At 35.3% G+C, this 26218-nt stretch overlaps 4 protein-coding genes across 8 annotated transcripts in view; 1 reads left to right on the forward strand and 3 right to left on the reverse strand.

Moving 5' to 3' along the window:
• Positions 1-15574, reverse strand: part of LOC111596281 (carbohydrate sulfotransferase 4) — a 45742-nt gene extending 30168 nt beyond the window's left edge. For 3 of the 4 annotated variants that reach the window (XM_023310428.2, XM_023310431.2, XM_023310430.2), the window contains exon 1: positions 14370-15574. In XM_023310428.2, coding sequence (XP_023166196.1) covers positions 14370-15304 — 935 coding nt within the window. In that variant the 5' untranslated portion in view covers positions 15305-15574. Of the gene's footprint in view, positions 1-14187; positions 14310-14369 lie in introns of those variants that run through there. The other variant, XM_030224677.1, reaches the window with a different exon arrangement.
• A 186-nt stretch (positions 15575-15760) lies between these two features.
• On the reverse strand, positions 15761-17257 carry LOC111596308. The gene is made up of 3 exons (XM_023310467.2): positions 16526-17257; positions 16271-16447; positions 15761-16214 (listed from the first exon to the last, which is right to left on the reverse strand). The coding sequence occupies exons 1-3, from the start codon at positions 17113-17115 to the stop codon at positions 15896-15898; spliced, it is 1086 nt and encodes a 361-aa protein (XP_023166235.1). The 5' UTR covers positions 17116-17257; the 3' UTR covers positions 15761-15895.
• A 1568-nt stretch (positions 17258-18825) lies between these two features.
• LOC111596312 (coiled-coil domain-containing protein 102A) lies at positions 18826-25996 on the reverse strand. 2 transcript variants are annotated; one of them, XM_023310475.2, is made up of 10 exons: positions 25856-25996; positions 25723-25793; positions 25613-25652; positions 25010-25533; positions 24822-24945; positions 24684-24763; positions 24282-24618; positions 20661-20827; positions 19846-20521; positions 18826-19719 (listed from the first exon to the last, which is right to left on the reverse strand). In XM_023310475.2, the coding sequence occupies exons 1-10, from the start codon at positions 25994-25996 to the stop codon at positions 19711-19713; spliced, it is 2169 nt and encodes a 722-aa protein (XP_023166243.1). In that variant the 3' UTR covers positions 18826-19710. The 2 variants fall into 2 exon arrangements, with proteins under 2 accessions (XP_023166243.1, XP_023166244.1); XM_023310476.2 differs by lacking the exon at positions 19846-20521 and having other exon boundaries at positions 18830-19719.
• On the forward strand, positions 22134-24120 carry LOC111596313 (glutaryl-CoA dehydrogenase, mitochondrial). Its single transcript, XM_023310477.2, has 2 exons — positions 22134-22711; positions 23269-24120. Exons 1-2 carry the CDS (start codon positions 22246-22248, stop codon positions 24060-24062), a joined length of 1260 nt encoding a protein of 419 aa, XP_023166245.1. The 5' UTR covers positions 22134-22245; the 3' UTR covers positions 24063-24120.
• Positions 25997-26218: the final 222 nt, after the last annotated feature.

A 26218-nucleotide genomic window follows, 5' to 3' on the forward strand; every position in this document is an offset into this window, starting at 1 on the left:
TCAGAAATATAACGAACTTGTGAATGAAATTTAAATGCTGTTAAAAGAAGTTTAACCAAGAGACATATTTTTGTATATTGAATTTGATATGAAATTTTGGGTAAAATACTTTTAGAATTATATAAAAATCATTTTGCCTGAACAGAAAATTCGTATGTATTTTATTGCTTTACAATTGTTTAGACATTTAAAACTCTCTTGCAAGTATCCATTTGCATTAAATAATGTTTCGAGGAAATATTCCATAAATATTTCACTTTGTTTAGATACTTTATTTGTAATTAATTATAATTGTTAGAAATTGTAATGACAGTTAGCACTTAAAGCGAGCAACTCTAGACAAATAATGTACTCGGATACATTGCTCCTGGTGAGTTTAACTTTCAATAAACATTTACCTGAAGCTCTTCTTTTCACACAAAATTTATATGAAATTAAGGTTTATATTTATTTTAAGAAATGTATTTATTTGTTATTAATTTTTTGCTTTTAACAATATAAACTCTACTCAAAAATCTTTTTTAAAACAATTAAATTAATTGTTAATTGTTTTATTTTTATTTTCATACTAAAAAAAATGCAAAAACCTTTTTATAAAGTCTTCACTTATTAAAGCATTTTATTTTACATATTCTTAATAAAAACAACCAATTCCAAGAGTTCAAATTTTTTAGCAATTGTAACATGAATTTCATATATAAAAATGTTTATATAATATGTTTATATAATTATAAAAAAATCACGTACTATTTTAAGAACTTGAAATATAATTTCTTCAAGTGTAGCAGAGCGCTGCAATGTAAGTATAACCCAGTTAGGGGCTAAATTGTGATTAACACAAAGCGCTTAGAATTCGAGCAGACGCCAGAGTAACGTGTGAATGAAATTAATGAGCCAAGACAGCGTCAAACAATTGAGTTAAAGTTAACGCTAGAGTTAAAGTTTACAGTCAGAGTTTGGAGTTTGGTGTCGGAGTTAGAGTGAAGTTTTGTCAGTGCAAAAGAGAAAGTCCAGCGAATGCAATTCAATGCTGAGAAGGTAGCCCAAAAAATGCGTGTCATGACTTGAAACAATTTATAATGCGCTGCAGTTAGAGGCAACCAGACAACCAGCCAACCAGCCAGGCAGGCAGTCGACCAACACTGCACAACATGGCACTCAATCATTAACAGTCATGACGCAAATTGCTTAGGCATTCGACTGTAGACGGCCCTATCCAAAAACTTTCGCGCATAAATTAGGCTAATATCTCAGCTGGCAGCAGCAGCCGCAGCGGTAAAAATAGTGCAGCCACTCGAGCAGATTACAGTGGTTAACAGCGACTGAGTAGCGGACGGGGGCAGGGGCAGGGAGCCAGCGGCTAGGGATGTGGGCTACAATCAACCTTGTGCTAATGATAGCCAAAGCTGTCAGGGCCAGAAATGTTTGTGCCTTGCTGTTAATTCTGTTTTGCAGTCAGCCAGCCAGCCTCTTGGCATTATTTTCTACTATTTTTCAGTTAGTTGGCCCGAGCAAAATTAATCGCAATCAGCGATAAGTGTCTGCGCTTAGGTGAATGGCCATAAAAAAGTAAGAGGTAAGCTCTAGCACATCAATGTTAATCTATGTACAAAGACCTAAAAATACACAAATATTATAAGTGACTGATAAGTAGAAGACATGAAACGTTTCTGGAAATTGGGCATTAAGAAGAGATGCTAAATACTAAATTGCATTTTATTATAATTAATTTTTCAATTGTATTAAAAATGTATATTATTATATAAACATAACATAATAAATAAAAATGTAATTTGAATTCTAGTTAATGTCTTAAAAAGTTACTTGGAATTAAACATTTGACACCAAATACTAAATTATATTTTATTATATTTTATTTTAAGTTTTATTGCATTAAATTCAATATTTTTTTTAATTTCTAAATAAATAATATTAATTTAGTATTATTTATAAACATATATTTTTTATTTAAAATTAAAAAACATACAATAAAATATAGTCTAATTGATAATTACTGAATTTATTGCCTCAGACACTGGCCATACTTGAGCTAGACAAGTTCTAATTATAAATTCCAATCAATATATATATTAAAATAATGTATAAAAATATATTTTTATAAGAGGCCTGGCTCAGCGCTCAAAGCTCAAGCTCGACCTTCACTTCGCGACAATCTAAAATGAAATTACTCACACTATAACCTCCAAAATAAACGTATTATAATAGAATTTAATCATATTTATTTTTTTTATTTTTTGACACATTTAAACCACAGCAGGAAAGACATTTAAATGCCTGCATATTTTTCCGCTCACAGATAGTTGCAAATAATAATTTAAGCAGCTGTGCATAATTTACAAAAAAAAATACTTTTAGCTACGCAACGTATACGTAATATTTGTAAACTTGGCAACTTTATAAAATTTTAATTCTATCGTGCTCTCTGCTCTATGCTCGACGCCATGAGCTCTGCGCTGCCTCCCACCATATTTCCGTTACATTTACGCTAAGCGATTTTCATTTTACGTTTCTTTCTTGTTTTTTGTTTTTCGTGTTTTCGTAGCAGCATTTGCAACGCGAGCAAATTTCCTGTCTTCAGTTTTTGCCCCACATCGAGAAGTTTTTAGTTCTGGTCCCGTGGCTATAACTAAAGTTCATTTTGGGTCTGTATGTAGTAGGGGTGCTCCCTCCTTCTCTCTCTCTTTCTTTCTCCCCACTAGCTTTGTCGGAAGTACAACCTCACACCCTCCCACTCTCTATGTTGGAATATTTGAGTCAAGTCTGTGGCCATTTATTTATGCATGTGTCTCGTGTGTGTGTGCAGCTGGTGGAAGGAACTTTGCAGCCATTTTCTTTTAAATGATCCTTGCAGCAAAATCAAATAGTTGTCGTATGGGCGTGACGCCATCTGTTAAGACATATTCCACCCACCCCGCCTCAATCATGGGGAGAGATGCACTTACATAAGTGAGCTATTCGAGCCAGGGCACAGTCAGTCAAGTGCTTTGATTGCATAACAAAAATTTTGTTTGCCTTCAAGCCAATTGCTCGCTCCCGAAGCAGATTGAATTGGAACGGAATGGAATGGCATGGAATGAAATGGTATGCATAGATAGAGAATTATTGCACTTACAAGATTTATGGCCACAATGTTTTGGCCATAAACCAAATGATATAATTGAACACAATGCAAGCACAACGAAAGTGCTCGAATGCAGAATGTTTGGCATTTTGATTAATGCTACAATAACTGGTTGAAGATCATAAATCTATGTGATTCAATTGACAGGCTCTTATTTACAGGTAAAACAGGTAATTGAAGGGCCTACCCACAGTGTACTTTGATAAGATTTATTTACTTTTATTTTTAGTTAAGGGAAATGTTCTTTAACTGAAATGATTTAGGTTTATATCCATCTAGCTATGGCACGTATCTTCATACGTAGCTGGGAATATGGCTTTACTTTTAATGTAAAGTAGTTAAAAGGCAATTTATATCATACAAATATAGGTATAGATCAAATCAAACATAATCTCGATAAGTGGCGACATCTTGTCGAAGTCTAGAATGCCCTTCAAATGCTCTTCTAGATTATATTATTTTATTATTATTATATTCATATATATTTTATATATTATATAAATAAAATATTATAATCATATATTCAATATATTTCATAAATAACATTATTTACATTTTATACTTCACACCACTTTTTATATATTATTTATTATTTCGGCATTATACAAAAAAATATATTAGAAAGTCAAACGGAGTCTGAAATGCCTACCGGAGATGTATCAGAATCACAGCCATCTTCGACATATATATATTGGACTCTGTTTACGGTTTTCGACAACTCTGACGTCAAGCTGCTGATAATTTCGGACAGGCCAACAAAGGCCACGAACAGCTGCAAAATATTATAAAACTTAGCTTATGTGCCTTATGTGCATTAACAGCCAATGCGACATATCAAGAGCAGAGATAAACTCAATAGAAAATGTTTAACTGCTTGCTCAAAAAAAATATATATATATACATTAATCATTTAGCTACAGATTCAATTTGGATGGAGCAACTACAAAAATATTTTATTTATCGCTGAAGCATTTCTGTTAGGGATTCTTGTTGTGCATGCTGAACAATAGCCTTCATAAATAGCTATAGGAATAATCATAAGTTTCGTTTTGAAAGAAAAAAACACAGTTTTTTTATTTGTATGTTATCGTATTTATATATATATATATATATATATATATATATATATATATATATATATATATATATATATATGATAAAATATAAAAATATTCTAACAAAGTTTTTTGAAGATACAATACATATACATACATATATTAAAAGTATTATCAGTATATACATATATAAGAGAGAACATCCTATAAGTAAACTAATTTTATATGTTAACTAGGGCGTTATATATAAATATATATGCTGTTGAAAAGCTAATTAAATATCTTAGTTGGCCGCATTTCAATTTAAATATTGTGAATATGTAATAATCTAGTTCAACTGAACTAGTTCTCACAAATTCATTTGTTTTCTGATGCTAATTAGAAAAGAAACAGATTCTCCTCTCAAATAGTTGTCTTGACTTGAGTCGGCGCTGATTACAGGTTCTATTTCATATAAACTCTACCGAGATTATTTGCTTGTTGATCCGGTTTGGCAAGACTTATGTAACAAACTCGAAGCAAAGCAGCATGTGTTATCATTCAAATAGAGTTTTACTGTAGCATACAACTAAATCTTATCAGAGCAAACACTGCGCCAGCTAAGTACCCATATCTAAGCAGATAGCGAACGATCAACGGAGCCCTAAACTGTGCCAAGCTAAACAGACGCATTTGATGGCCCATAAACAACATTTAAACGGAAGCTCTTGGAGTACAGAAAAAATCAAAACTTTCCCACAAATAAAAAGATAAAACCGACTTCAAAACAATACACTATGTTCACGAGCTGTTTTAAAGAGTTCCGGTTTCATTTTTTACGCGCTGTGAAATTCGCATGGATAGCAAAAGAAAAACCCGCAATGACATTGGCAACTGCCAGTTGTTGTTAATTTTCCCGTCGAATTTCCACTGAACTGAAAGACTTTCTACGACGATGCGTTGATGATTCTATGCAATTAAAAGCAAAAAAAAAAAAAGTAATAGAAATTGCAAAGTCAAAGCAAAATAAAAATAAAAATAAATGAAAAAAAATAAAATACTTTTACTTTACTGCAAGTAGCTAACTCCGGCTTTAGCTGTATAATTTTCCACACTTTTCCTTTCTCTCTCTCCCTCTCAATCTCTTTCTCTTTCGCTGCACACATAAATCAAAGGCAGCTGAGCCAAGTTGGGTTGCATTTTCCCAAAATAGACAACAGCAAAAATAGAAAGAAAAAGAAACGAAAATATAGAAATGGAAAAAAGCGAATTTATCTCTTGTTGCTTCTATTTAAAGAAAAGAAATACAAAATAAAACCTTATTAGCACTTTGTACCGTCAGCAGCAAAATAAAATCTAATTAAAATTGAGTGCGAACATTTCTGCTGAGCACTTTGTAGTCTTAAATCATGTTAAGTCTGTGAGAGAATTTAAATTGACTTAAAATGAATACAAATTTCAAATAAATATAACAAAATTTATTTTTGCTTAATATAAATAAGTTTATTATTATATAAAAATACAAAATATTTATATCAAATATATTAAATTATGATTATATTATTAGAGAAATCAGAATATTTTAAAGTCCATTTAAAAGCTTCCAATCAGATGTTAGCAATTGCAAATTAGTTGTTCACGATCTAAAAAGCATTATAACAATATTTATAGCATTTCCCGAGACCAATAGGGACCAGTGCAGTCTTCGGGGTATCGGTCTAGTCGAGCACTCCCGACTAGAACAATCTCACATATTATTAATACTGTGACACATATAGCGTTCGGTCATTTGCCAAATTTTGCGAAGTAAATTAGCTGTTAGATTCTAACTTTAGCATTTTCTAGAACAAAAACGCATTAAAGTTTCATTCAATTAAATTTACTTAATAATTTTTGCCATTAGCAGGCCAAGCGTCTAACGGTTGCAACTTTCAGAATGCCCGGAGGGTCTTTTGCCAATTTTAATAATATGCCCAAAGTTCGCAACGGCTGCTCATTGAAGCGCTAACAAAGTACAGCTAACTAATCATAACTAATCATCGTTCGTTCAGTCAATTTATAGCGCGGCGTGTGAAAATTGCAATGATTTAGTAGCACTCTAAGAGGCCATCAATCAAATGATTGAGTCAGCTGCTGCAACTACTAGCTGAGCCAACCCAAAAAATATAGCAAAGAAAAGAAAAGTAAAAAGTAAAAAGGTTGCAGTCGACTTTTTAATACTCGCTCTGGAATACTCGCAGTTGAAAAATTTTTGTTAAGTCTCCAGTAAGGCAGCCTGCAGTTCCAGCTCCACGCCCCTAAAATCCAACGGCCGACTGAGCTCCTCCAAGCAACGAAACGCATACCAAATTGATGAACGATGAAGCCACTGACTAAGAACAACAACAACAAACAACAAACAACAAACATCAACAACAAGCAACAAAACCCAAACACAGAATGACATAAAGCTGCGCGCGTTGCAGTTGGAGAAATCACATTAGGCGATGGCTACTTAAAAATTTACAACGCGACCCGTCAACAATAAATTCTGCTTGGTAATTGTACAGAATCTACGTGGAAATATAAAACAAAATGGTAAAAAATAACTGAAGAAGTAACATAACTACTCTCAAGGCTGTCAGCCGTGTTGCGGTGACTTACAGCTCTCCACAGCACAGAACAAAGAGCCCAAAAGATACTTTTTTTGCATTCTAAACCAAGCATCAGGTATTAAGTATCTTTATCTTTATCTTCTTTTATTTTTTTAGCTTCTTTTTGTCTTTTAGTTGCCTGTCAGCATTTTAAAAATAAACACTGTGTTGTGTGTGTGGTAATGCCAACATTTGGCACATTAGTTAATGAGGCTGCGCGGTGTCAAAACTTTTAACAGAACTTGCAAAAAAAGGCGATTCTTTTTATTTATTTTTTTTACACAGATTCAAGCGAAGATAATTACTATTTGGAATATACCCTAGAAAACTGTATAGCTACATTGAGAATTGGACGGTACAGTATATATACACTAAACTTACTGGATCTGAATCTAAATACAGAGTAGCCTCATTACAGAGATTTTAGTATTCCAATCATTATTTATTGATATAAAATTATATTTATATATTTTTATTTAAATTGTATTTGAATAATTATTTTTGTATGTTTTAATACTTTTAATAGTAATTATATATTTACTTATTTAAATGAATATCTGAAATTATAATGAATACTCAAAGAGCTCAAAAAAATTGTAAAACTTAACAAAATATTTCAACAACAAATAAGTCCATATAATATATTTATATAAGCGATTTTAAAGCCTCTCAAGTCTTTAATTCTCGAATATGGCGAATTGAGGCGCTGCAAAGTAACCTAATGAATTCTACACAAAACGACGATAAAAAATAAATATCAATAATCATTTAGTCATGCAATGGCTCAACAAATATATATAGAAAAAAAAAGAAATACATCAACAAGTATTTATGGATGTGCATAGATATTCTGAAAACCGGTTGAAGAGTCGGCGTATAGCTGGCTCGGCTTGGCAAGGCTACAGCGCCCAATTAACTGGCTTCAAAATAAATAAAAATAAAAATCAGCAGCAAAAGCAAACTTAGATTAGAAATTAGAAATAATATAAAAAAAGCGAAACTTTGTAGTACAGCAAAAAGTAAAAAACAAATATCAATCACTTTCACTGTCTGCTGTAGTTTGTCATAGACGCCCAGCTGGCAGAGGCAGACTGCGACTGTAGCGGCGACCGCGACTGCGACTGCGACGGCGACGGCGACTGCGTCTGCTACAGCGGTTTTCGGTTACGACCTGGTCTTCAAGCTTTTGGCAATTGCAGCGCTGCCAACAATTTTTATTAACGCTTTTCACCCATTTAAGTTGTAGAGTTGAAAAAAAAACTACAAAAATAAAAAAAATACAACACGTACCAAAAAGTTTAGCTTGCCTCGCTGTTTGAAACTCGTTTTCAAATGCAAAATGCGCAGTGCATACCCTAATGATAGAGAGTCTTCAGTTTTCTAATCAAACAAGTCAAATCAGCAATGAATAGAAATCAGAAAACTATAAATAACTAGCAAAAGTTGCTCTATTAAATTCGAATTCGTCTTAAAAGCCATTTTCATAAAAATCGAATTTGCTTAACTTTTATACATTATATATATATGTGGTAAGAGTATTTAGTATTCGTTAAGCAGCAATAGTTTAATAGATTTTCATAGGCCTTTTTGTATGCTAGACACCCGCGCTTTATCGTGTTTTTTTGTTCCTTCTCTTCAATGACGGCGCAGTTGAGCCAGTTGAACGTTCAGTGAACTCTGTGCCGATCTCTCCCTTTTAGCTCTGTCAAAACTGTCACGCATTAAGAGCGCTAGAGAAAGAGAGGGCGCGAGAGTGAGGGAGAGTCAAGAGTTCATAGCGCAAAGCTAAATGTCAGCCATGTCAAAGAATGAGGTCTATTGTGCAATAAGCTAGTTAGAACGGGTTTCTTATACCCTCAATGCGTAGACAATGGAAGAAAGGTATATAGGCTTTAGACAAATGTGTATAATAGGTAAAAGGAGGCGTGGCTGCTGCCATAAATTCTATAAACTCAATTAAATTATGTCTAAGCCTTTGCCTGTAGCGCCAATCACACAAACTTAAAAAGAGATTTGAGATTTGTAATATGTTTTCTCTTGTATAACAATTTAATATCAATCTATCATAGCTTTTAAATATCTTTTTCAGTCGATATTTTCTCTTTGGTTTTTTCCTAACTGATGTATGTTATCTCAGTCTGCAGTCTGCAGGGTATCTCATAGATAGGCAATCTTGGTTTTTTTTTATTTTGATCAAAACTGAAAACTCAAAAAGTTTGTTTGAATGGGATCTGCAGCATAATGCGACAACTACTGCTTCTCTTATTGTTATCTATCTGTCTTTCTGTTTAACTGGCTCTCCGTCTGCCTCTCTGGCCCGCTTTAAGCGCAGCTTACAAAAGTTTTTATTTTTTGGCCCTCATTTAATGGCCACTTTGCTTATTATAAGCCAACTAAATGAGAGACTTAAGCCAAAAACTCTTTGCGGTTGCGGTTTTTTCGGGCTATTTCAGCTAAAGCTACAGCAACAGCTGCAGCTCGTTCTGGCCCCAAAAGCTGTGGGCGCTTTCAATTTTCACAACATTTTATCTACTCGCTGTCAGATGCGACTCAAAGTTAAAAGCCACAAAAAAGATTTTTTTATATGAGAATAAAAATAAAAATAAATAAAAAAAATTTGAATGTGGGAATATTTATAGAATGGACTATAAAAGTACGTTGTAAAATGTCCTATGAAGTATTTAAAATATAGTGAGATCTTTCTAATGAAATAAACAACATTATGGACAGAACTATATATGAGAATAGAGAAAATAAAAAAGTAATTTAAGTAAATTTAAAAAAAAATAATAATATTGGAGTATTAGTATTTTTTTCAATTTATTTAACTATTTTTTATTTTTTTTTAAACTTCTGTTTGTAAAGAAAAGAGAAATGGCTTAATTTATTTAATTGGCTTAGCCCTTAATTAGTAATTATATTTGTAAAGTAAACCAATACTGATCTAACCACTAAACTTGCTAATCATAGTCTTAAAGCTGTGAGGGATATACTTTTTTCTATAGACGTATCCAGCTGCCAATATATTTGGACTCTTAGCATAAATGAGTGGAAGATAAGAGTCTTTCGATTTACTACGAACCAAAGAACGAGTCACACCATATTTTATATATTTCTTCAATAGGCGTGAGTATATAATGACAATAAAAAAAATTCAAATATTGTTTATTGGGCTAATAATTTTAGTAATATCTGATTTGCCACGCCTTCAATGGGAGTATCGCTGTATCTACACAGATTGTAAAAATAATATACTCTCTGCATTATACATATTATATATTATAATATAATATAAATAAATGAAAATACTAAAAAGAAATTATATTAAAAAATATTATAAATAGCTTAACCTTTAGAAACACTTAAATAATTATTTTTATTGATCAGGCTTTGATTATGCCTGTTTAATCAAACTACTTAACATTAACCCAACACTAACAACAACAACAACAACTAAAACAGAAATCAAATAAAATACAAAACCCATGCAATGTATAAAAATAAAATGCCTATTAAGCACATTTATTTAAAAGGCAAGCGTGCAATGCGGCGTATACGCAATTAATGATTAGAGAACCCCCGAGCATTCGTGCCGGGCGCACCCAACGAGCGAACGAGAGAGAGCGAGACATATGAAAAGAGAGCGAGAGAGAGGGAGCCAGCCGTCAATTAGAAACCAAGTCAGCCAAGTTAGCGGCCGCTTAGTGAGTCACCCAAAAACCACACGCCTTACACTGACCCCAATTTGGGGCGAGGCAATCAAAGGAGGGAGCACGGGGCGGCCGGGTGTAGCCCTCCGCAACATAAATCTAAGCCAACGCTTCCGGAATTTTGATGCATTTCACTGGGCAACGACCGGGTGCTCCAAGCCGTTCAGCTACACTGCGTAAATAGAGTGTGAAAAGTGTGTGAATGCAGCAAAGCAAAGAGCAGAATGAGAGAAGGCAAAAGAAAAGGTTGAAAATAATAAATGAATCTGGCAATACCCTTAATGGTATGATAAAGCATCAATAAAATTAAAGCAAAATTTTTGAATGTGGCAATATCATTAATGATTTAATAAAAGGCAAAGTTAAGACAGGTAAGATAAGTAGTATCTCTAAGTCAAATTGATAAACAACATAAATTAATTTGTGCCAGCTATAAATTTATATCAAAAATAAGAACTTTATCTTTATGTATAACTCATTCAGATTATAAATCTTGAGATTGCCTACAGCTAAAAATGTTATATTTATATAAGGAATAAACCTAACTTTGAAGTAAATGTAAAAATCACTCTAGATTTAGTTAATTTTGATAAAGAAAAGATTCTTAGTTATCTCATATAAGGAATACCTATAAAAAGATCTCTCTTAAGATTTCTCTACAATGAAAGATCCCAACTAAAGAAAGAGTTGAACGAGAAAGCTGAGTGCATGACGCGAATGGCGAGTGCCAAACAGAAATGTCTGTGTAACGAAATAGAAAAAGAAGAGAAAAAACAAAATCACTTAAAGCTCAGCTAATTTAGTTAGAAGAATTTGCAATAGCTTCCGGCTAGACTTGGCCACATACCAAGCTTTAATTTCGTATGCTAATTGCTTTTGGCCATATGCAGTGTGAAATGCTTAACTGTTCGAGCGAGGTGTCAAGACAACCGTAGTCACACCGCTAAGGGACTATTCAAATGATATAATAACCAAGCCCAGCTGCAGCTAAAAAAAACTCTGTTCAGTGTCTATGGAACAAAGAGTAGAGAAAAAAAAATTAGAAATATATATAGATTTGATGTAGTCGCTTCAATAATCTATAATAGCAGATAAATATGATCAAATATATCATAAGCAGTAGAATCGATAAATATCGATAAGAAGTAACCGGAAAAAGCAACGTATACCACATTCCTGGAATAGGGTTTCTTAAGAAAAACAGCCATTTTTCTGTTATTTTTTTTGCGTTTTTGTGTTTAAGCCAGAAACAAACAACTTGGCTAGATATAATATACAGATTTATATATATATATATACATATACAATTTTTTAAAACACTATATTTATTCATGATTTCACGCTACTACTAGAACACATTTCCCATTTCATTTACATTGCCCTTGTTCCCATTTTATTTTAAAAGTAATCATTATCAAAGGAAAGAACCTCATCAGGCATTCAAGTTTATTCAACTTCTATATAAATATCAAATTCGATTCATGCTATTCACCCATTTCAATCAATTTGCATTGGATCTGCAAGTGTCAGCACATCTTGTCTAAATTTAATGCCTTTTACAAACACAATAACATATACCACAAAATGTCCTTTGAGTGCCACTAAATGTCTTGTAACTGAAACCACAATATACAATATATATACGTATGTATGAGCGATAGATATATATATATATATGTATTTACGTATATAAAGCAATAGAATTGTCGAAAAATAGAAAGCACATCAATCAAATACGTTTTGGGTTTCTGTTTACATTCCCCTCATCGCTTTGTTTGCAGTGAATTCCCAAACACACAAATACACACACACATAGACACAACTACATTATTATATTGATTTTGTGCAAAGTTTTTGTTTGCCTTCGATTTTAAATAGAAAATTATGTAAACGAGACTTTGTTTGCGGTCAAATCGACAACGAGTAGCGACAAATTTACTTAAGATTATTTAGTCAAAGGATTTGCCCTGCACTTCATCAATAGCTAACGGGATATTTACACACAGTTAAGGTTTAGTTACATTTCACATTTACATCGAAGAATCTGCTATTAATATTATAATCGTTTAATATAATTCATTTTATGAAAAATTGTATTATGTTTTTTAATAATTTAATATTAAAATATTTGATTTTGATTTTAAAAAAATGTTATTCAACTAATTTATTGTAATATCTGATAAATGAACGGAAATATACTTTTAAAATATTTTTGATAAGTTTTATTTATTTATTTCTTTTATATTTTGTCAAGCTTCTTATAGTGGGTATTTATAATATCTTATATGTCTTTATATATTTTAATATATATAAATATTACATTTTGAAGACAAACATTATTAAATGCTCATATTTTTAAAAATAATCTTTTTTCAAATGAATTGTTTAAATATATTTTTTTTAATACTTTCAAACGTAGTTTGAAATTTTCTAAATTAAATTATATAATTTTTTAATTTTTTTAAACTTTTTTTTGTGTTAAATTTAATAATTTATAATATATTTATTGTAAATTTGTATTTACTGGTTTCATGAATTAAGATGTATTAGCTCATTAAATTGATAGGAAATACCATAACGATAAGATATATACAAAATACATATGTACATATGGAAACTTTTGCCCATTCCAAATTTCCAGACAGCAAAAATATATTTGTATTTTTATTGATTGATTAGATATAGAATATTATCAGTTAATAAGAATTAGGTTTTTTTATTTAAAAAAAACTATTAGAACATAATGTTCACCTATCAGAAGGTAAGAAGTAAAGCAGGTGGCATAATTATATTGCTCCGATAAGCTTGATTGAAATAAATAAATTACTCAATGAAATTCTTATCGTTACTTTGACAATATTACTATCAAATACAAACGCAATTTCTGTCAATTACCACTTGACTTGTTTACATACGGAATTTCTGTCAATTACCAATTGACTTATATATATAAATATCTATCATATTTGGAAAACCCAAATGGCTATTTCTCAAGGATTTTCTTACAAAACTAATTAACTTAATTTCAGTTTAGATAAATAAATTAGCTGACAGATAGATAGATTATAATAAATCTTAAATTGTACATAAATTATTTTGCATGTAAACTATGTGTACGTATACTAAATCTTAAAAAATTAGATAACCTTAAAAAGCTTTTCTTTCTCATTTTCGTATATACCTCAACTACAACTAAACAACGAAGTCAAACCACATTTAAATAGAGATAAAGTTGATATGTGGGGGAAAATAAACAGCAATAACAACTAACACACGAACTAGTTGAATGGGTGAGCAAGATGGCACACAGAGAAACCGCAAATAAAAACAACAACAGCAGTAGTAAAAGCAACAGCAAGAGCAATAGCGGCAAAGACGTGTGTCAAAGAGGGATTCGCGCAATTTGCGCATGCGGCATCGCCTTTCACTTTCTTTGTACGCGATCAGACTTAAGTCATTCTCTCGCCCTCACTCTCTCGCTCTCTCTCTCTCTCTTAGAGTTTATTTCTATTACTTTAAGCTAATATTTTGGCTTAATACGAAAAAGTGTGACCAAATGCGCTGAATTCTTAGAACCCAGAAGAACGTAGTAAAAAATGCTGTGAAAATAATTAATTTACAATTCAAATCGTGTCGATAATTGTCAAAATATAACTTGATAATGGAATAAATGTTAGTAATCAACTTGTTTCTCCTATATCTTGATCTAAAAAGTGTGACCATGCGTAAATCATTAAGAACAGTCGAAAATGCAGCTGGAAATTTAAACTTTTCCAATGCAACTGAACAGATTGAAATAGTAGCAGATTAATTTTATTTGAAATATATGTAAATTTCTTTAAAAACTCACCTTTGATCCTTTAACAGCTCTTCGGCTTGAGCAAGACGCAGTCGCACCGTCTTCATGCTCTGTATGGGAAAAAGGCTGCAGAAGGGCGTCAAGAAGGCGGGACGCCAACAAAAGCGTGGATATTCCCGACACACTTCCCACAATCGCTGATTATGTTCAAATAAATAAGTGTGAGTTTTGCCATACTCCAAGTAGTCCGACATATCGGCATAATCACAATTGAGCAAATTCTTAAGATTTTGTACAGCGAACTGTTGCTCTTCCTGGTCGCGCACCTGTTTAATGCCAAAATCTAACAGCGGCTCATAGTGATAGTAATTGCCGGGTATTGCGTTTAAAATGTCACCCAAAAACGTTGAGCCCGAGCGCCAGGTGGTGATCACAATGCTGCGCACTGGTGTGCCTGCTGTTTCGAGTGTCATATCATTTAGCTTTTCGGCACCGCCGCGCGGATACTCAAAGTTTTCCATTTCCTGGAGAATGCGCGCACGCTGCCCAGCCAGGACATCCACTATGGTCGCTGTCATATTATAAATTGTGGCGGCCGTTTGTGATGGCTGCTGCTGCCGCTCATAGTAGCTGCTGCGTGGAAGTTGATTGGAAGCGAGAGCAGCGCTGTTGCTTCCAGCGATACTTCCAGCGCTGCTGCTGCTGCTGCCGCTGCTGAAGGGGGAAATGGAGGGACGGCGCTGCGTGGTGGCAATCAGCAGCAGTATGCACAAACTGCTAATGCCGCAGATGCCAATGAGATTTGCGCGTCGGGACATGCGGCTGCGTCGACGTTTTGAATTTAAACTGATGCGCTGCTTAGTGCGTGTCCTGACAGTGGGCGGGGCTAAGGCGGGGGCGTTAGCGTTGGAGTCGTTAGCGGCAGTTTCGACTGTGATGCCGGTCAATAGCGCGCAGGACTCCAAGTCTAGATCGCTTGTGCTCATTTGTTATTACTTAAATTAATTAGATACTTTAACACTTAACGCTTTCAACTTTACACTTATTCACTTTTGTTTACATATTCACATAAACAAATCATACACATACGCCTACACGAGCACACAAACAAATACGTCGCACAGTAACAGCAACACCAATTAACATTTTCTAAGTGTGCAAAACATTGCAATTTGTTGATTTCGCTCGCGTTTTATTTTTTTATTAATTATTTTGTCCCGACTGTCCCGTTGGAATTTAATGTTGTGACGTTTGACGAGCTTTCCGAGAGCAGCGAAAACGGAATGAACAGCTGTGTTGTCAAATTGCGAACGTAGAGCATTAATCGTTAAAATACACAAATTTTGGACAAATCTAAAAATACCGAAAAAATACTGTCAGTCCAACTCTAAGCTTGTTATCGGCGTAAGTCGAGTTATTATAGCATATTTATTTCAAAATCATTGTTATAAAAATACTGCAAATAATGCAATGTGTTTTTCTTTTTTTATGTTTTACCCATGTAGATTATATTGAATGCGTTTAATACAAATATTTAAATACTTCATTATTAGTTCGCTTCAAGCACTGGAAAGACCTCACTTCAAAAACAATGGCAACTTATTTAACGGTTCAACGATATTCATTAGGCCTTTATCAAAATCTGTTATGGGTTTATAGCCCCAAAGAATCATAGCCTTTTGGCAGATATTTTGGATGTTCACAATCTCATTGAGCGACAATGTCTTTTGCCAGTCCAATGGCATTTCGAAATGCTCCAGAAATTTAGCTTGAATTTCAGTTTCATTTAATATTTTACTCATGTCCTGAAAGTTTTTCGTTGGTAAACCATAGAAACTGAAGATATTTACAAAGCCGTCCAACGGATGCTGCACTAGTTCCTCGTAGCGAATAATACTAAGAAATATGCAAAATATATTGCAAAATTATATATTGAAATTCGACAAACTTACCTGAAACGATGCGGATACTCTTTCAATAGAAACTCAGAGATTTGATAATCTTCCACCATATTACTGCACAGATCATAGGGCTTAGAGCAGGCAGGATTGGTGCACCAGCTACGATTCGAACGCGATCCCATGGTTCCGCGCGGATCTCGTATTAACAGTAGCATACGTACATTGAGACTAAATAGTATATATATTTTAATAGATACTCATATATATATTTATATCATACATATATATATTTTAATAGATACTCACTCCTTTCGCTCAAGCATAGATTTGATATATTTCAAACCCAAATTATATACGGACATATTGATAAATGGAAATATTTTGCAAATTTTCGACAAAGTCTCCGGATTGGAGCAGACATCCATGGTGTAGGTCAGGCACGTCTTCCACTGTACACCATAGAAATTGCGAAATGTCGGCGTTTGCATGCCATATTTGATCATGGCCAGCGAACGATTATAATCACAATTAAACAACGAATGCAGCTCCTCCAGAGCGGATGAAGCCTCCGGCAAGTCCGTTATGCGTTCCTTGTGCGCGATCAATGGTGAGAAATGATGGTAAGCACCTGGCTGACGCGACAGAAACTCTAATAGACCCATTGCGCCCGAGCCACGAAACGTGACCAGCAGCGAACGCAACGGCTGTCCTCCAGCCTCGAGCGTGATGTTCGTCAAATTCCCATACTGCATGCCCCGTGTCTGCTGGGCGAGTATGTTGCGCGACATTGTCACTGGATCAGGCAACAACAACGGCAATATGAAGAACACAAATACCGCATATACCAAGTAGATGGCAATGCAGATGCCAGTGAATTTTGTGCTTCGCTGTACCATTTTAATCTCTTATCGTTCTCCAAAAAAAAAAAAAAAAGAAAATTGAAATTAACACGCTTACATGAATTTATTTCGTTCTATTTTTCTACTTCTCTCCAAATACTGTATTAATTTTGTTAGAATGTGCTCAAAAAAAAAAAAACTATATGACTTCATGCGACAAATGGAGCTTCCCTATAGGCTACTATATGTGTGTGTATGTATGGTTTATGAAAACCCAACTTCACCTACAATTGTAGCTACCTGTCGAACGGTTTCAATTATAATTTGTTTTTTATATATTTTAAATTCGAAGTTCTCTCTTATTGTTTCTATATACATATATGTGTATATATACTTCTATGTGCATATAGTCTAATACATATATATTATACATATATATCATTAGCTTCAATAAAAGCAAATAGAAGACGCGTGTTGAAGTGTGATCATCATAGATCAGTTATCAGTTATCATTAAAGAATTTCGTTGAGATTCTCATTACAAATCGGATTGGAAATTGTCAGAGAAGTCAGTTTCTAATTGGCTTTGGCTGCAATTCTGCAATTCTGAGTCGCATACTCCCACTCAAGTCATGAAGAATTCGTTCGACAAAAGTAAACTAAATATATATTTTTATATTTTTTCATAATTTAATTGTAACATGCCAAATTGTATAGACATAGCTTTATTATTAAATGTATTTATTGATATATTTATTTTTTATATATAACTTTATTTTTAATATATGTAATTTATAAAATACAAATATTGCTAAAGTTTAAAATATGTAAATATTTTTATATTAATTATTTATATATATATTTTTTAACAATTAAGAAATTCTACAAATAGACTTCAATATGCTTTCCTTTTGCGAACTTTTGCGGCTGCCAATCGAAACAAAGACTAGATGGCCAAAAAATTGCAAAATCTTTCATAAAGAGGCACAAATTTACGTATTTGAAGTTTTAATGTTTTGAATTTTTTAATATCAAATAAAAAACAGCGCCTAGTTCGCAATTCTAGGAGAAAAAACATATCAAAATTGTTTATATAACTTTTATGATCTTTTCTGGCACTACATATGTATATGTATATATCTATTTTTAGAATATATATAGTCAATAAAAACTGTAACCTGCATCCTATAAATATAGTTGCATATATACGAGGGAAGCTTAAAACATTTCTATTCTTCTATAAGATCGAAAATGCATATATATATATATTATATATTTAGTATAAAGTCAATTGAGGGACAATTCGTTTGGGAGATCTGATTATGGCCATATACATTTTTGGATATATCTATAGTAAATGGAATCTGTATTCAGCGAAAGGTTTGCGAAGCTCAATATTTGAATGTAAGAGAGGTCTGTTCAAAAACTACGGATTTATATGTGAAAAGCACCTAATATATATTCAAGAACAGACCTCCTATATATAAAAAGTATAAGAACTTACTTCCATGCTTATATAGAGTATATCAATTCAGATTATATTACGAATTGAGAACGTGACGCTCTCTTTAAGAACTCACTAGATTAGTAAGTTTATGTTTTAGTGATTCATATCAAATCGATTGAGAAGTTTAGGGAATAATGAATTAAATATAATTGGACTGCAGAGTCGCCTAAAATTGTTTAACATAACAAAATAAAACATACTATTCTCAACGTTCCTTTCGACAGGCGACAATGAATCTTAAGACATAAATAAATAAGAAATTTCGAAGGAGTGCCCGACTAGGAGACACCCGGAATCATTATATACGTACCTATACATATACATATACAAAAGGAAACTATGGAGACGCAATTACAACTTCCTAGACAAATTAAAATGAATATTCTTCGCTCATACATATGCAACTACATCAAATATATGTTTATAAATATATCTGTTAAGTCATTTGAGTGGGAATCATGCAGTCAGTGCAGTGTTAACTTGTGTAATAAAAGCACAAGGCAATTGGGTTTTAGGAGATCTCGATATGGCCATATCAATTTTGTTGTGGTATAGTAAATGGAATATGTATTCAGCGCAATGTTTGTGAAGCTCAAGAATGTATCGATATATATTTATATATATATAAGTTCTATTGACTTGTTCCCTAGGCTTATATAGATCAGCTCAATTTAGATAGTGTTATGCTATATAAAACTAACGATTATTATTCAACTTATCTATTGACAAAACAAAGAGTTCAGAAGTTAAAAATTATTGGGTTAATTAAAGAGCGTATATAGTCTTATGGGTCTTATGGACATAGAGTTCACAAATCTTTGACAACTCTCATAAGTACAAGCTGCCATCAAATTGGAGTATGCAAAGAGACATGGAGTTAGACTTTTGGCTGCCCAGAGTTGAGTATTCCAAAAAGGAGTTTTTTGTAAGCGAACGAATACTTAAATATATAAAAAACTTATACAACAACTAAGGAACATACAAAAAACAAATAGTGGACAGCAAATCATAGCCTAAGATCAATTTTGAAAGACTTAAAACCTAATGATTAAGTTAAGTAAAATATGTATGTTTCATTATAGTTCGACGAATCAGTCGCTATTTCCTTCAGTTTCATCGTCCAGCAGCAAACTTGTCGAGCCATAGCTACGGAGTCTGCAAAAAGAATATTTATAATGAAATATATGATTGGAAAATATATAAAATAAAATCAATATCTAATCAAAATGAAAATGTCCGAAAAACCAAAAGTTAGTTTCATGGCAGTGTTGCGAGTCTCACCTCATCGTCGGATACCTTGAGACCATCTAAATTAACACTATTGCGCGCATAGCCCGCATGCGACTGATCCTTATCCTGCGCATCATACAGCTGCCTATTGATATCGACATCCTTTTGGGATGTGTTTGTCATGCATTTGAGTGGCAAGGCCAGATTGGCTCGATTGCCGCCAGTGCTGCTGCCAGTGTTGCTATTGTAGCGAGAAGCGGAACTGCGCTGCCGCTGCTGCTGCTGTTGTTGCTGCTGCTGCTGCTGTAGTTGCTGCAGTTGCTGATGCTGATGCAGCTGCTGTCCATGCGGATTGTCAAACTTTTGCTTGGCACGCTCAAATTCCAAATTGCGTGACTTCGACTCGAAAATGTTGTCCTCAAAATGCGTTGTCTTCGCATCGTAATAACCAACAGCTGCCGTTGCTGCCGCTGCTGCTGCTGCTGCATTGCTTTGCTGCTGCTGCAAGAGCGTGCGCTCTGTGTGACTGGAACGCTTCACAGCAGCTGCATGATGCACTGCCGCCGCATCACAGCCATTGTGCGAGCTGCGCAAGCCCGCCTGGCCATCATCGAAGATCTGGCGCAGATCATTGATGTTCGGCAAACACTCATTGGGCAGCTCCACGGCAATTTTATTGCGCAACTGAACACCGCCAATGCCACGCAGCTGCGGACTTGGTGCGCGTCTTTTGTTCAAGTTGAGGTTTTTAGTTTTTAGTTAAGTTTTAGTTTTTAGCCAGCACCATGAAATATGTTAGTTGGGGCAATTAGTCAGAGTTGGATTTGGTTTTAAGTAGTAATTGTAATAAAAGAATGCCAATTCACCTGTTTTGCAAATGTTGTATTTGCACCTGCAATCCCTCCGTCTGTCCCACTAGCTCATCATTGCTGCGCTGCAGTCGTCGCACCTGATTTACGGCCGAGTCCAGCTCGTCCTCAGCCCCGGCCAGCTCACGCTTCAGTTCCTCAACGCGCTGACGTAAACGCTTTACCTGAAAAACAATATAAATATATAGTATTTAATTAATCAAGCTAAGCCTTAAATATCAGATCGATATGTAAATATTTTTTATTTATCCTTCACTTGACCCAATAGTTCTAGCAATTTCTGAATGACACCAGCTAGCTGTGGCCACAACCTTGTTGGCTAAATGACCCACCTCCTCCATCTCTGGCGCGGTATCTGATGCATTATCATAGTTCCATGTTTTATCCGCGGCGCCAAAGCTTGTTCGGATGTCGACTGAACACTTCCAATTCACATGCCTTGCATTGCCCGCGTGGTTGGGCTTCGAGTCGAGTGAAAGCATTTGCATTAACCATCTTCCAGGTAGGTTTTTCATATTTCAACAGTCTAAGTTAAGACGCTTACAGTCTGGGTCTTGACTTTAGATCTAGTCATTCTCAGATTTTTCAATATATTTCGTGGTATTGAACTCAGTTTAAGAATTCTTAAAAGTTTAAATTTGAGTTATAGAATTCCAAAAACCATTTATCAACACTTTTTAAGTTTCTTTGTTTAGTTAACAATCAATAATGCTGAAAATTCACGGTTTTCCCCCTTTTTTTTACGAGATTCACGAGATTGCCTGCTTTCAATGACTGCACAACTGAAACTGACTCTCGCGCATGGCAGCAAAATGTGTATATTATGATTGAGATTAACAGAGTTGCATTTAATGATCTTTCGCGAGAAATTTAAAGAGCTAGAGAGCTATCAATCAGTTTTTGTATACAGAAAGTGAACGAAATCTTTATTCAATGATTTTTCAGAATGAAGTGGAAATAAAGCTTAAAGCTTAAAATTGTGGTATCTTTAGCCTTAATAGTTTTAGGGATATTTCCCTGATCTCAGTGTAGACTATTGCTTGAGTTTTTGTAGTTTCTGAGAATAACGAGTTTGGTTTCTAAGAATTTCTTGCAGGTTAGATAAATATTTAATGTGCATATTACTTAAGAAGCCGTACTAATTTTGATGTCTTCCACTTTTATAGTATCGGAGATCAAAGAGATCAGCTAGACTAACTTAACTGAAAACTAAACTAAAGTAAGTATAATATAATATTTAAACTTAATTTTACTAACATCGATGAACTCTATAAACGGCTACTTATAATCAGAAAACATTTCATTTCGTTGGTTATCAGCGCTCTTAAATCAAAGTCTTCAGATAAAGCCGATTCGATTAGAACCCCCACGGAGAAGCTATGAGAACTACAATGCTCACAAGTGAGAGCGAGAAACAGCGATAACAACTGTCAGTTGAAAGCTTTCATGCAGCACAAAGCTTTTCTTTTTAGTCTCTCGTCACGAGTCAAGCGCGACAGTTCGGCGAGTGAGGGAGCTGGAGCAACCAGCTGACGGAATTTCATAATAAAGCTAAAAGGCAAAAAAATAACAAAAAAGAAGAATGATTGCGCAAAGTGTAATCGGTAAACTGCGTCCATGCGTTGTTGCGCGTCGCCTGGCCAGCAGCAAAGCGAGCGCAGCAAAATTCAATTGGCAAGATCCATTGAATTTGGAGAGTCAGTTAACGGAGGAAGAAGTGTCCATTCGGGATGCCTTCCGTGGCTATTGCCAATCGGAACTGTTGCCGCGCGTAAAGATAGCCAATCGATTGGAACAATTCGATAAGAAGATCATGGAAGAGATTGGTAGTCTTGGCGTATTGGGCTGCACACTGCAGGGCTATGGCTGTGCAGGCGTCTCCAGTGTTGCATACGGACTGCTCACACGCGAAGTGGAACGTATTGATTCCGCCTATCGTTCCGCGGTCAGCGTGCAAAGTTCTCTGGCGATGGGCGCCATATATGATTATGGTTCCGATGAGCAAAAGCAAAAATATTTGCCTGGCCTGGCGCAGGGCAAGTTGATTGGTGAGCAAAAGAACATTTTGTTCATACATTCATCTCTGCACGCTTTTCATGGCGATCACCTGCTAAGTTTTTTTTTTTATTTAAAGCATAAACTTTAAAGATTTGTTGTTTATCAGCACTGATAAGATGCAGATTAGAATAAGCGTTAGCGAGTTAATAAGAGAGGGGCAGCAGCCCATAACAACAAACTGAAGCAAACAAGTTGAACGTTTGTGTGGGAAGAGGGCGTAGGTGAGGGAATTAAATGTGAGCAGATGACAGCAAACAACTTCAACAGCGACCAAAGCTCGCTCTCACTCTCACTCTCTCAGTCTCTCTCTCTCTTTCTCTTTTGCTCTCCTCAAATATTGCATTTGTATTTGTGCGTTGAGCGGAAAAATACTAAATGCAAAGAAAGCAATTTGCAAACAGAAAAATTTAATCAACTACGTCGAAGCTTGAATACTCTGCAAAGAGTATTTCTTTGCGATTTCTTATTACTACTTTTCTTATAGTAAATTATTAGAATATGATAATGAAAATCTGTTTCACTGACGATTTTATGTATTACTTTTCAGGCGCCTTTGGTCTAACGGAACCGAATCATGGCAGCGATCCAGCTGGCATGGAAACCAATGCGAAATATGACAGCAAGACCAAGACCTATATACTGAATGGCTCAAAGACTTGGATAACTAGTGCACCGATAGCCGATGTCATCATCATGTGGGCGAAATGTGAGGATGGCAAATTGAGGGGTTTTATTATCGATAGGAAATTATCAAGCAAGGGCCTGGACACCCCGAAAATTGAAGGCAAATTCTCATTGCGTGCTTCGCCCACGGGCATGATATTGATGGATGATGTGCGTGTACCGGAGGACCTGTTGCTGCCCAATGCTTTGGGCTTTAGCGGACCTTTCAATTGTCTCAACAATGCGCGCTATGGCATCGCCTGGGGTGCATTGGGTGCTGCGGAGGCGTGTGTGGAGATAGCTCGTCAATATACGTTGGATCGCAAACAATTCGGACGACCCTTAGCTGCCAATCAGCTGATCCAAAAGAAGCTGGCGGATGCAACGACAGAAATAGCACTTGGTCTGCACGCCTGTCTGCATGTGGGCAGGCTTAAGGATAGCAAACTTCATACACCCGAGATGATTTCGCTGCTGAAGCGCAATAATGCGGGCAAAGCATTGGACATAGCACGCCAGATGCGAGATATGTTGGGTGGAAATGGCATCAGCGATGAGTATCATGTGATCAGGCATGTTATGAATCTGGAGTCAGTAAACACCTATGAGGGCACACACGATATTCATGCGCTGATCTTGGGACGTGCAATTACCGGCTTAGCCGCCTTCGCCAATTAGACTTAAAGTTGCTTTTGATACGAAACGAAAAAGCCAACTCTGGCATTTATATATGTTTTATAGTTTATAAATATAAAGTAAAACTCTAAAGCTAACATAAGAAGATAAGAGACATCTTTGGCTCAAAAATTCTTTTTCAGAAGATGACATAATCGAACAAAGTTAACCTTCCTAGTTGAAAGAATTTAGAATACGATACAAAATTTAGATGTAACTCACCTCCGCTTCGTATTGTTCGGCCCGTCGCACTGCATGACCCAGCTCTGTATTGGTCTCGGCCAGCAATTTCTTTAACTTAGCATGCGACATTTTGACTTCGCTAATTTCCTTATTTCGCTCCGATAGCTCCTGCTGCAGAGCGCGTAGCTCCACATCATTGGCCTGCATTGGGCGACATTTGCGATCCGAACGCTCCTGATAATCACGCAGTTCAGCGCGCAATTTCTTATTGTCGCGTTCCAGCGCTAACTTTTCGGATTCCAAACGTTCGCGCTTGCCCCACTCCGATGCATTTTCCGCCTGCAAATGTTCGAGTTCGGTGCGCAGCTCGCTGAGGCTATAAAAGTAAGTATGGTTAAATATAGTTCTCAAAAATGCTAGAGAGCTAAGTCCACTTCATACCGGCGCTCCAGATTCTCACGTGCTGCAATTTCTTCTTGTAGCGAATTGTTCACAATACGCATCTCGGCGCGATGCTGTTCCTATAAATGCACGATATTAAACGTATTATATATAACTATTATATATAGAGATGCTTACCTGTAATGTGAGTAGCTCTCGCACTGCTTCCTGTTTAGCTGAGCGTAACTCCTCCTGCCGGCCACGCACATCTTGTAGCTCCAAAGCCAACTTCTCTATACTCTTGTGCAGTTCATGCTTTTCACTGTCGAGCAGAATAAATTATATATTTATTTGTCTAATTATTGGTAAGAGTTATTGAAACGTACTCTCGTTCCGCTTGTAATGTCTTTTGTGCCTCATCCAATCGCAATTGCAGCATCGATATCTTTTGCAGCAAGTAATCCTCATCGAAATCATCTTTGGACAATTGCTGTATTAGACGTTTCTCCTCAGCAACAGCCGCAGCCTCGTCCAAGTCACTCAAATGCTTGGGCATAGCGCCCTTTAAAGTGAATTCTTCAATATCCAAATCTTTAACATCGTTCGGAAGTTTGGTAACTAAGCCATCTTCGCTATTGACATTCTTTAGACCATCGGATGAGATGTCGGGTGAGCAATTTGCATCGCGACCATTCGCTTCAGCATCCTCATTGGTATCAGCACGATGAAATTGTCCGGCATGTTTCATCATTAGCGTGTGCACCTTTTCCATTTCCTTCTTTAACTGCGTTATTTGCACTTCCAGATCATTTTTCTCACGCTTTAAAGAGTGCGCCTCCTTCATGGCTACGTCCAGCTTAAGATTTAGTTGTTTTGATTCCTCACGCGCTTTATTCCGCTCGTTGCGAACCTGTTAAGTTTAAATGTTGTATGTGATTAAACAAGTTGAAAACATATTGATTCAACGGTAGGTGCCATGGCAACTTTACCTTACTCCATTTCTCCCGCCAGTTAGCAGTGCAATCGGACCTGCAGCGAAGTTTGGATTTAGTATATTAATAAGTAGCAGCTGGTCTTCTACCAGGTGGCTCCTACTTACCACCACTTCATTGTCTTTTCCATTTGTGCAGCTCTAGCGCGCGCTTCGTGTAGCTCCCGCTGGCGTTGCGACTGTTAATCACATTCATATATATTTAGTGTTTGCACTAATTTATTGTCATATTTCAGCCTACCTCGCGTGCCTCCCATTCGGTTTCGCCATACCCTACGCCACCGACGCCCACGCAAACGCCTGCATCGTTGTTTTGCAAGCGCCTGCTACCCGCTTGAGCGGCGGCGGCACTTTGTGTCGTGGACGATGTCACTTGTGACATTTTCTAACGCTTTATACAATATTTCAATATGTATTATTACAGTAATTCACACAATTTAAATGAATTGCATTTTGCTTTATGCACTTTTCTCAAAGTTGTATACAGAAAATAAGGCAAACAGCTGCTAATGTGTGACCATAACAAAATTTGGTATTTTCGGCTATTGAGACAGTATACTTCTATATTTCTTAGTTAAAAACTGCCGCAAAAGTCCACTTATTT

This window comes from Drosophila hydei, unplaced genomic scaffold, assembly GCF_003285905.1.
Source record: "Drosophila hydei strain 15085-1641.00,03,60 unplaced genomic scaffold, DhydRS2 tig00008116-arrow-pilon, whole genome shotgun sequence".
Taxonomy (NCBI): domain Eukaryota; kingdom Metazoa; phylum Arthropoda; class Insecta; order Diptera; family Drosophilidae; genus Drosophila; species Drosophila hydei.